The sequence below is a fragment of the Python bivittatus genome, unplaced genomic scaffold (genome assembly GCF_059951505.1).
Source record: "Python bivittatus isolate LINGU-HERP-01145 unplaced genomic scaffold, Pbiv_v1 ctg000020_np1212, whole genome shotgun sequence".
NCBI classification, from domain to species: Eukaryota; Metazoa; Chordata; class Lepidosauria; order Squamata; family Pythonidae; genus Python; species Python bivittatus.
In genome coordinates, this window is record NW_028277030.1 from 93,487,877 (window position 1) to 93,500,231 (window position 12,355).

The 12,355-nt window shown below is 37.2% G+C and overlaps 1 protein-coding gene across 3 annotated transcripts in view; it reads left to right on the forward strand.

Moving 5' to 3' along the window:
• The window catches only part of KIF26B (kinesin family member 26B), a 319,536-nt gene that overhangs the window by 197,211 nt on the left and 109,970 nt on the right, over positions 1–12,355 (forward strand). For all 3 annotated transcript variants that reach the window (XM_088144230.1, XM_088144220.1, XM_088144224.1), the window contains one exon: positions 5,379–5,562. In XM_088144230.1, coding sequence (XP_088000356.1) covers positions 5,379–5,562 — 184 coding nt within the window. The remainder of the gene's footprint in view (positions 1–5,378; positions 5,563–12,355) is intronic.

Genomic DNA, 12,355 nt, shown 5'->3' on the forward strand with positions numbered 1-12,355 from the left:
TTGTCTCTTTTGAATAGTGTGTAGACGTTGTTTATCTCTATATGCCTGTTGATGGCTGCCTTGTCTGAATACCAAGCTTCCAGGAATTCCCTCGCATTTTTGGATTTAGCTTGGTCTAAGATGCTGACAGTTTCCCAGTTGAAACTATGGTTAAGTCTGTCCATGTGTTGTGAGATTAAGGAGTTTTCATTGTGACTGCTAGTTGGTGTTGATGGATGCATTCTGCTAGCCTTCTGTCTGTCTGTCCTACATAGTGGTTGTTACAGTCCTTACACTGCATGTTGTAGATGACTTCTGTTTTTTTCTTCTTCAGCTACTGGGTCTTTCAGTTTACTTAAGATGTTTTGGAGGGCTTTAGTTGGTTTGTATGCTACAGAGATGCCATGTGGTTGTAATAGTCTGTTGGTACTTTCTGAGGCATTTCTGATATATGGCAGGGTTATCCTTTTTATAGTTTGTGTTCATAGTTTCAATCTATGAAAAGGATAACCCTCCCATACATCAGAACATCTCAGAAACAACCAACAGACTATTACCACCACATGGCATCTCTGTAGCCCACAAACCAACTAAAGCCCTCCAAAACATCCTAAGTAAACAACAGCTGCACACTATTCAAAAGAGACAATAAAAAGGAAACAAAAGACCAGAACACCTCCAATCATCACCCAGATAAACAAAGATTAGGACCAAGATTAACACCAAACAAACAATCAAGCAGTAAACAATACCCTAATCAAGGAACTACCAGAGGAAAAAACAAAACCCACATCCCCACCCCCACCAACACTGGCAGGGCAGACCACTGTATATAACAGAGAGCAAACCCCACTCTATTCTAGCACTGAAGATTACCTAGCCGGGTAATAATACGTTTGCAAGAAAACAACCAAGCTCAGAGAACCCAAAGGGCTTCACAGTAAATTGTTAGTTTGATTAATTTTTTTATTATTATTATTATGATTACTTAGTGTCAAGAATCACAGCATTGTTCTCCTTTGGTAATAATACTTTTAATAACGCTACTAGCTTTGCATTTTAATAAAGTTACTACTAAACCTTGTAAGACCACTACTCATTGCATGTGCAGTGTTTTCCTACATAATTCAATTCTAAAATTCTGGTTTAAACATGTGGAAATTTCCGTTTTAATTTTTAAAGAGCCCAGAGAAGTACAGTAAGTAGTTGATGAGTAATAGATTTCTAATATATCAAGAACTGAATGTTTTAAAGGCCTTTCTGTGTAATCGAATTCCAAACACCCTATGGAATAATGAGTTCTTAAGTGCCTTCCTAAAAACCAGGAGATTAGAAAGCCAGGATCTCCAGAAGCAGGATGTTCCCCAGAATGGGAGAACCCACTGAGAAGGCATATGCTGTCAGACTCCTGCCCTGTCACTTCATGTAGAGTGGGACCCCTCAGGCATCCCTGTTCAAAGAATGCATGTGATGGGACAAATCTTGCCAGGAAAGATTATTCTATAAGTATCCAGAAACCAAACCGTGTAGGTCTTTAAAGGTAATTGTCAGCATTTTGAATTGTACCATTAATGAAAACAGTAACTAGTGTAGTGTCCATAGCATTGAGTCACTTGTCTAAGTCTATCCCCAGTTAGCTGAAGGGCTGCCAGGTTTTCAACTAGTTGTAGCTTCTGAATAATCTAAAGGCAGCCCCAGGGAGAACATGTTGCAGTAGTCTAGCTGCAAGGTGAAGAGGACATGAATCACATTGTCAGGGTCATCAGCTGAAGCTGGACAAAGGCCACCCTGGCCACAGCATCCCACTGCTGCTCAAGCTGAGATTCCATGAGGACCCCCAAATTACCATCATGTTCTTCTAGAGCAGGGGTCGTCAAACTTTTTAAACAGGGGGCCAGTTCACGGTCCCTCAGAATGTTGGGGGGCTGGACTATAGTTTGAAAAAAACATGAGAGGAGGAGAGCCGCCAGACCCACCATACCTGTCATGTAGAATAGTCCGGCTCTGCGATCTACCTCGTGCATCATCTGCAGCTCCCAACACAGCCCCGACACTTCCGCTTCTGATAGCGGCGGCCAATCAGGTGGGCGGGCTGGATAAATGACCCTGGCAGGTCGTATCCAGCCCGTGGGCCGTACTTTGAGAACCCCTGTCCTAGAGGGTGTGCAACTATGTGGAAAGTCAGTACTGGAACCAGAATCGAGGCAGGTGATTTACTGAGAAACAGCAGCACCATCTTGTACAGATTCTCTCTCTCTCTGCATTTGGAAGGAAACTTTCTGGAGACTTTCTCCATAGATAAGAGGGAAGCCTGTAGCTATCATACTATTATCCACATTCCTTCATTTTTCACTTCTAATAGAAAAAGAGAGAAAAATGTAGTATGTATATTTTACATTCATTTTCCAGTTGTTGGCCAACATGTAATCAGGTTGTCCTGTTTTAATGCCATTCCAAAGGTTAGTACTGTCAAAATGGCATATCGTTCTAAGGTTTTGAAAAGGCCAGCTATCTTCCAACAATGTTTCTTATTCTTTAAGAAAAAAATGTCAGCAATGGATCTTTTGGTTCAATAAGTACTTTAGGAAAATTAAATTAGTAGTTAAGATAGCTAAACAACAAAGTGTCAGAATATTTGGGAGACGAAACAGAGAGAAAGAACAGAAGCATCTAACCAAATATAATAACAGAAATAACTTGCGTATAGGCTATAGATATAAAGAATCTGCCTTGAAAGTATAAATTGGCATAAATTGAGCTGTTGCCATTCTTAAAAATTAATTGACTTGAAAGCTTAAAAATATGCAGCAGAGGCTTTCAGAGTGCACTCAGGAGAACTATATATTTATCTTCTATACAGAACATTTATTTTTTGGTAAAAATTAATTAAAACCACAGAATTGAAAAATGGACAATTAAATGTAAGTTTGGAGGGTAAAAAGGCATAAACAATGGAGGGAGATCGACAAGGATTAAGGATAATTTGGAGCCCAGGGAGTCAGGTCAACAAGGTACCCTTGTGGTCTTCACCAAATTCCCTAGCCCCAGCATAAAGGAAGCTGACTAAATAAAGCATGGTCAGTTGCTGAGAAATATACAAGTTCTTAGCTGATCCATTTTCAGACCCAGGCTTTGTAAATATGCTGGTTGGAAAGTTACCCCCTTGTACCAGATAACATCGGTGGTAGTTGATGAATTCTGGCATTCAACTTGTATTACATAGGCTAGTATTTTCTTTCTGATGAAACGAAGTGAGATACAGTGGTACCTCTAGTTACGAACGCCCCTCCTTACGAATTTTTCGAGATACGACCAGCTCCGGCCCCAAAAATTTACCTCGACTTGTGAATTTGCCTCAACTTATGAGCCGGATCCGCGGCCATTTTCCGCCCGTTCCACGTGGTCCGCGGCCATTTTCCGCCCGTTCCATGTGGTCTGCGGCCATTTTTCCGCCTGTGCCACGTGGTCCGCGGCCATTTTTCCGCCCTGCCGTGTGGTCCGCGGCCGTTTTCCCGCCCCGACATGTGGTCCGCGGACACCGGAACAGATTAACGTAATTACATTGAACCTTATGGGAAAATTTGCCTCGTGTTGCGACCAATTCGAGTTGCAACCAGAGTCACGGAACGGATTAAATTCGTAACTCGAGGTTCCACTGTACTTGTGTCAGGCTGTGATAAGAAAGGCCACTCCTAACCTGAGTTTTCCTGGCTGGTTGAAGCAACCATTGCTTATTTTTGCCATCCTAGCCAGACCCAATGCATCTGTCTATGAGAAGATTCCTCAGATTAAGACAGGAATGCCTACTTGAGAAAGTACCAACAGATAACCACAGGAGATAACACCTAAATACACACTAACCTCAATTCCCAGTCTTACAAACCCATTCCTCCCAAACTCTGTTTTAGTGGCAAGTACGGTAGTTTCTCAGAGCAAGACGTCTGTGAGGAAGTTGTCTGTCCCATTGCTGCACAGGTAGTGACCACCACGCCTTCAGTGCCTTGGTCTAAACAGACTCCCATTCTACTTCTCTGAGATCAGAGTTCTCATTTTGCTGAAGTGAGGTGAGATCCATTGAAGCCATTACCCTTTTTTTAATCACTAAGGAGCATTTCTCTCACCATCCAACTTCACTCTCATCTTTGCAAGTCTTTGACCATTCACCTATGGCAAGCTGTTCTTTCTTGGCTTCATTTGCATCCTCATGGAGTTATTTCAACATGCATTAAATGAATCTATCTAATTACAAAGAGCTTCATTTAATGCATATTAAGTTTGAACCAAGCAAGATCTAAGATTCAGTGTGATCTGCCAACTGGACTGGAGGAATGTAGTCAGGATGTTAATGGTAATACAGAGAGATCGTTCCTTTTTCAGCTGCTAAACAGAAGACTATGTTTGGAGACATTCATGACCTATAGTTGTCCCCACACAATCACTGTATAATGGCAAGTCAAATTTGTGGAATATTAAAATATATATAAAATAAAAGTACACCATGCTCTTAAAAAAAGGGGGTAGGGTTGTTTTTTAAAATCCATGCAAAGTTCCATAGTCTGTTCAACCATTTAGACATCTGAGGTACTTTCAACTTCCTTTGCTTTTTATGTACATAGAAAGTGTGAGTACAATGGCAACATTGCAGGAGAAAAACTCTCTAAAGTTCAATATTTTTTTCCATGTTAAAGCCATTCTCAAATGCTAAACACAGCAAATGAAAAGTGTGGCCATATATTTAGAAGTTGGACTGTAGCAATGCCCTAGATTTGAATACAGGAAATGTCTGTTTATACATTGAAAGCATAGGAAATTCTAGTTCTCAGTACCTAAATCAAAGTGCAATTTATTTAACTTTCCGAGTTGCTGCTTGTATGTTTGATTCCCAGCTGCACGCATCCCCCACTTCTCTCTCCATATGTCAGGAAACAGACTAGATTTTTTAAGTTCAAAACATCTTGGTGTAGGTTCCTTATATGTTTGTTAATTTCACTTCGGCAATTTAATGGAACATTAACATAATCATGATTCACTCCTTATATCCAAATGTTTCACATGTAATCACATGACACCCAAGGACATGGTAAAGACAAACGGTACTTTGTGAATCAAATGCCCCTTATGACACTGAATTTTGTAATTGCTTTTTTGTACATTGTATTAATTTTGTGATTGGCGACAACAGGGCCTGTATTCTTGTCTGAAGAATTATATATAAAAAGCACCATCTGTAAACTTAACCATGTTTAGCTATTAGCTGTTTTAATTAAGAAGGATTCATACAATAAACACAAAAAAGTCAGTTTTACAGGCAGTTTTGTACCTGACATCACTTGGAACAAGATAGACATTTCATTAATTATTCAGTAACATCTTTATTTCACTTTCTTTTTCCTCTACAGAGCTGCTCAGAAGTTGAATCTGTCATCCAAAAAGAAGAAGCATAGGCCCTCTACATCCTCTGTTTCTGAATCTCATCTATTTGCCACCAAATTCAGCATGATCCTTCAGACATCCCCTCCACCTGCTCCACCGTGTTTATTAAGGGCAGTCAGCAAGGTGAAAGATACTCCAGGACTGGGCAAGGTACAAATTAAACTTTTATAGCTGTACTAATCCATTGCAGCAAAACAAAATTTGTGATCCCAAAAAAATGGCATCTCTTAAAGCTGTGTATGCCAGTTGACACCAACTTTGCAATTTTTACCACAACTACTCAGATTGACAAAGAGGCAAGATGAAACAGCTTGTCTCTTCAACCACAAAAGTAGCTTCAAAACAAAGAAACCTTATGCCCTGCACATGGGTTTTCCCCTTACAACTGTGTATTTATCCTCAGTTCTTCCACTCTTACTCAGACAATGTTGACAGTGCTGACTCGTTAATGCCCATTTCTTGGAAATCATTTTTAATCAGTATAAATAAATCTAACCTCAAAAAATATCCTTAAAAGAGGGCTCACTAAATCATATGCTCCACAGTGTATTAGATAAGGGATTAACATATTAAATGGACTATTCCAGAATAATCAGTAGATAAATATGCTCCTGTAACAATATGGGTCGAAGCAGCTAGCCCCATTAACTTGATACATGTTTGCAGTACAAAAGATTTGGTTATTTACACTATAATTCTATGCATGTTTGCTCTGAAGTACACTTGATTTGATAGGGCTTATTCCCAGGAAAATATGTGTAGGTTTGCAGCAGTTATGAATGATATAACACTAACATTTGAGAAAGGTAATTATTTATTGTCTTCTTCTGTCTTGAATCCCTCTCCATAAATACTGATCAAATACCGAAACCAACTGGAATTAGACATGAATAGCTTCTTTCATTAGTGTTCATTCTTGACAAAACAGTAAGAATGGCAGAATGACAATGCACCTTGGCAAATGTATTTCACTATTATTTTACTTTAATTTCATGTACATTGCTTTAAAACTATACTTACATTGCTTTTTAATGGAGTTAATACCAGTCTCAAATGAAATGGAACTAAAATTCTTAATGATGTTGCAATAAGAAGAAAATGATATGTCATGTAATTTCTGACCCTTCTCTTTCTTCTAGATTAATTTCCAACCAATTAAAAAGGTGCATATTGCAGAGAATTACATATTGCAAGAGAGTTAGCAGACTTATTCAACCTGACACCTCTCTGGACATATATATCTAACCCATGCAAATTAATTTATATTTACAGGGCACTTTAGCAGTCTCATAACTAAATACTTCTGAGGAATTCCAACATTTGCTTCCCAAATGTAAAAAGGACTGTCCTTTGTTATTAATAATGTTCATCTTCCATAATAAACTATAGCTTGGGTTACTTTGCTCACATTTCCTCTGCTCCAGTATCTCAGTTACTGAAATTTTCCTTGTTTGAAAACTGACTGAGTAGCAAAATACAGAGTTTTGAATTAGAATTGATAAACAAAGCCATTATTTCAGATATTAGTCTGAAGATCCATGCTTGGATTATTGTTTATGTAACAAGTAGTTTTGGTAGTGCTAGAAGTTATTTTTACATCACTATTGCTGTTTGCTCACACTGCCAAGAAACAATTACAAGACTATGAGATAAAATAATAAGTAGTTCCCATATTTGGCATTAAATGCACGTGTTCTTCGCCTCTGCCCAAGCTTAGCCAGGGTTTATCGGTCCTGATTACAAGCTTGGCATTTCAGAGCCACATGCTACTTACGAACAGTCCCACTTGGCCTGTAAGCTTCTCTCTTCTTTCTACACTCTGGCTTTCTTACCAAAGCAGGCTACAGTTCTGCAGAATTTAATTCAAGATAAAAGGGGGGTGGCAAGATCTGAAGTGCTATCTGAAGTAACTCTTAAATTCTGGCATGAACGGTCTATATTGATGCTGATAGTGGATTGGAGCTCATTCTGTCAGACAAAGAGGAATCATACACTGAGGCCATGAGGTCTGAGTTGGGGCTTACTTCGTATTTGCTTGAGTGAGCTCTCTGTATGGTCTAGTAATCTGCTTTATTAAAACCCCAAGTCATGCAAAGAGATATGCTCAACTTTAAACAAATATGAATCTTGCTGTTCTTCATACTATCCCCAGCTGGATCCTGGATGATCTAGAAGAGTAAGGGGTTGAGTGGACAAGTTCTTAAGTTGTAGAATGCAGTACCAACATACTTTACTATCACACATTTGTTAAGAATGCCTGAAAAGGTTATTATAAATCTGAATGATCACAGTGAAGTGTTTTCACCATAAGTAATGATTTTTATTCTGAGTAATGAGAGTTGAAGGTATAATTATCATGGGATAGGGGGAATTAAGTGGGTGCTTTGTTTCAAAAAGCGGAAGAATATACAGAAACTCTTAAGGGTGTGCAAAATATTTCAAATTTGATATTCCACATTTCAAGATTGAGAACGCTTGTTCAAAGTATAAAAGAGCTATTTTAGTGAGAATTCTGTTTCTAACATTTTGGAAATGTTTTGAGCTCAGATCAAAGCATTTTGAACTCAAAACAGCTGCTTTTGAGCTCAAAAGCAAAATGAATGAGGCAGCCTATTTCACGCTGAAAATAGTTTTGGGTACAATATCAGCATTTTGAATCGAATTGAGGAATGGGAATATTTTGCATGTATCCGAATGATATTTTTTATAGTTGGCTTTCTTTTAAGCATAACAATATATTATGCCAACTCAGATAAGGATGAGCACGGAGCAAGAATATTTCAGGAAACATACTATGTGGATGGCAGGTCTGGATTATTTATTTGTTTATTTATGAGACTTTATACTGCCTCAGGAGCAGATGATTCTAAGCAATTTACAGTACAATATACACTAAACCAAGAACTGAAACAATATACAATACATTATCACAAGAACATTATATACAATCCAGTACAACCTCTCCCTCAACCTCCATTCCTGGCATCACATTAAACAAAGGGAAGCTGTTCCAATATGTAGAAGCACAGCAAAAGAGAGATGCCTAGTTCAGATTTAACAACAAAACTTACCATCATAAGACCAATCTTGTGATTCTCTACTGGACTTCACTTTCTCTCTTCCTCCCCTTCTCCTTCAGGTACAGATGAAAAGTGTTAATTTTCACCTTCAGAGGAAATATACTTCTTCGTAAATGCCTATTCAGGAAACTGAATGGTGTTTAAAAAATAGTTAATTAAAATAAACCAGAATAAGAAAGTGGTACCGTATGCTGGATTAATTAACTAGAGTTGGAACCAGCCACAAAACCTCAAAATCGCGTGAAAGGGGCAACTTTCAGTATTAAACGCATAAAGAAAACAAAGGATAACAGAAGTTTCATGGAAGTACATTTTCTCAATATTGTCATGTCTGTATGAAGCCATAAGTTAGTGAGAGGAGGGCCAATAATAGATATGCTAGTGAGCTATAAACAGGAGAAAAAGAAAAAAAGGTTCCAGGCAAATAGATTAACCCTAGCAACAGCTAAGTTGCAGTTAACTGGGTTTACATAGCAGTTTACACTGCTAAGCCATAAGTCATAATTTACAAGCCTCAATGACTTATTCACACAACATGTTAAAACCAAAACTGAATAAATGATTTTAATGGCTTCTTATGCTGAGTCAAGGCAGCCAGTAATACTGATTCACTGCATGGAGCAGAAAGAGAACCAGATTGCTCTCTTTTGTAGCTACATGAAATTTCAGAATCTAACGAAAGATAGTTAACTAGTGAGCTTTCAAAAGTAATGGCTCTAAAGCTGGAAGTGGATAGGGTGTGGATCAAGGAGACAAAATTAAAACCTGAGCAAAAGTATTCAAAATTTGCAGACTTATTGATAACTAAATGGTAGTGATTGGAGCTGCAATATTAACCAGAGTTTCAGAAAGCTTCAGTGTGCTGTTTTATGCATCTTTAATTAAAAATAAATCTAAGTCCGGTGGGCTTACTTCTGGATATGTGGATCTGGGTTTGCAGCTTCAATGTGAGAGATTCTCATCCTGACATTGCTGAGAGAAGATCTAAATAAAATGAAAATGAAGTTTGAAATAATGTATAAATAAAATAAACATTAATATTACCAAACATTAAAGCATATCATTTATAATAATAAAGCCAAAAAGAAGCCTTTTATTTTTCATGTGAAATCTGGGGGTTATGGAGATATGCATACAAATGTAATTAACTAAAATTCTGATGATTAATTGACTGAAATTTCTTTGAGACAACTGCAATATACACTATTCATAATGGATCACTGGTGTATTAGCTATAGTTCATTTAAATTGTTATATGATTTGTCCTTAGAAGAAAGGACTGTTTCCTTCCTTGTCATTTTAGATTACCTACAGCAGTATATTTGCTTAGAAAGTTAGAGAAATAGAAATAAAACAATATCTTGCCATCTTTCAAAAATAAGTGGGGAAAAATAGGTTAAAGCAGAAGAAATTTTCATAGATTCTTTTCAGTCTATGCAAAGGTGGACATTTTTGGCCACAAATATTTTTTAATATTCTCAATTTCCTGAAAAGCCCAGTCAGCTCCTGCAATACATACTGCCAATATTCATCAAGAGAATATTAACAATGAAGCAAGAGAAAAAGTTATCTTGTCTTTTGAAACTTCTGCACTGGGACACAGACTAAGTCAAAGGTTAATTGCTGTAGGACAAATGAGAGTTAAAACCATTATCCCTTGGAAACAATTTCTGAGAGGAAGAACAAAAACTGTTTCTCCTCAGAGTTACTATGGTTACAGAAATGGGAACAAGGAGGAATACCCCATGAGGCATTTTAAGAAGACATGTGCGTTCATCATTGTAGTCAAACAGATTGTTCTATAAATTAAATAGTTCCACATGAAATGAAAGCCAGGTGGCCTTTAGCCCTCAAGTTAGAGTGGCCCATTACACGGATATTCTTCAGGAAACAGGTTTGATGGATTGGACTGAAATCTTTGCTGGGCCAACTAATGGTGCACTTTCAGGAAAAAAAGTTTAGTATCTTTTATTGAGGAAAGGCAGGCAGGCTCCTATCTGCTAGATAGTCAAATCTGGAAGAACAACTATGGACTAAGTATAATCCTTGGCCCAGCTCTCCACAACCATACTTTTGATGTATATTTACTTTCTCTTTCTAAAGGAAAGATGTGTTGATTCTGCCAGTGGGTACCTGAGATTTAAGCTAGGTTGTGTTTCTGTTTGCTTGCATCAGGAATGGGGAATGTGCTTCTATGTGGCAAAAGGAGTGGGGGGAAATATATGAGATCCCCTTCATGCATTATTCATATGAGAGAATATGGAGTATGGAAAGACACCTCTTGCCTCCTCAACAGGTCAACTCCATCCACTGAAGTCATGATTGTTAATGAAGGCTTGAGGTGTTTTTCACATTTTCACAGAAATGCAAAAAAAACAAAGGAGAAATCATTTTTAAAAGCTGTTTTGAGCAATGGTATGTATTTGCAATGGAGAAAGTTGTTTTCAACTGTGAAAATAATAATAAGGGTAACTATATAGTGATTCTAGTATGGTAGTAAGTGAGGAACATTAATGTGAAATGCTTATCATCTTGGAATTTATGCTATAGATTGGGATACTGGTAAAACACTATGATTCACTTCCATTACAATTTAATTCCAGTAATAATTGGGATAAAGTAAATGTGCTGGTGCATACTACTCAGTGTCCCTAAAAATGTAACAGGGAATCTGCTGTTACAATTTGTTAACATGTATGTCTGTACAGAAATCCATTGATTGGTGCTCTCAGAGCTAGAACCTTGAATCAAGAATAAACTTTGCCTTTTGTTTTTTGGTTGATTGGGGAAAAACAAGATAAGGATCCCAGTTGAAATATAGCAGTGAAAATGAACAGAGGTTCCTTGGTTTGTTTAACTGCTTCTGGCAGGAAGAACATTCACATAGTGGTGTCTGCCAGTATACTTGCTTGATTTCAACAGACACAAAGTCAAAAGAATTCTAATTTATTGCGGTAGGTGAATTGGGCCTGTGTTTCAATAAAGCCTTTCATATACTCCATTCTCATCTCAAGACTTTAAATCTTGTGTTGTTTTATGTTTGCCTATGAACCCTTGCTCAGTGGACAGGATGAAAAAGCTGTTGGAGGTTTTGCTATAATAGTACTATAATAACAGAGACTGATGATCTAATTTAGTTTATTGATTCAGCTACAAGGTTACACAGCTTCTCTGTTTTTGAAATGCACCAACTTTGTCTTCTAAGTAATTGGTGATACATTAAAGAAGATCTGAGGATATATTTATCTAGTAGAGAGGGGGTGTATTCCCTTAGTGTTGTTAGTTTTAATTTTGGAAAAAAGGACTACAGAAATGTCTCATATTTTCATTTTAAGTGATATATAAAATGGTTACGATTGAAATAAATTGATGTATCCATGAAGAAATAAACTTAATATGAAAGGGTAGAGAATCTTCTTTCAGCACAGTCAAGATGTTCATGAAATTTATAAAAATAAAATATCCAAAGAAGAAACTGATGACGACAGTAATTCAAAGTCTGAAATACTTCGACTGATTAGACATTCTTACACATGCAAAATGTATATTTTAAGTTTTGTTCCCTTTTTTTTTGGTTTGAAATTCCATGACTGATTCTGTGGGGGACAAAGTTCAGAATGCATTTTTTCTTGCTATTATTATAATATTCACAATTTTCATAACATTAATTCACCTGTCTGCTTCTTCTGAACAGGCAAAAATGAAGAGAAACTATATTCATTGGAGTTTAGCAACTTGTAGCTCCATCTGTAGCAACAATGAAAAGTATTGTTACTTAATCACTACATTTATAATTGCTGTCAGATTAAACAGTACGTTTTCATTTTATAAACCAAGTATACTTTATAAGCAGGCCAAGTAAT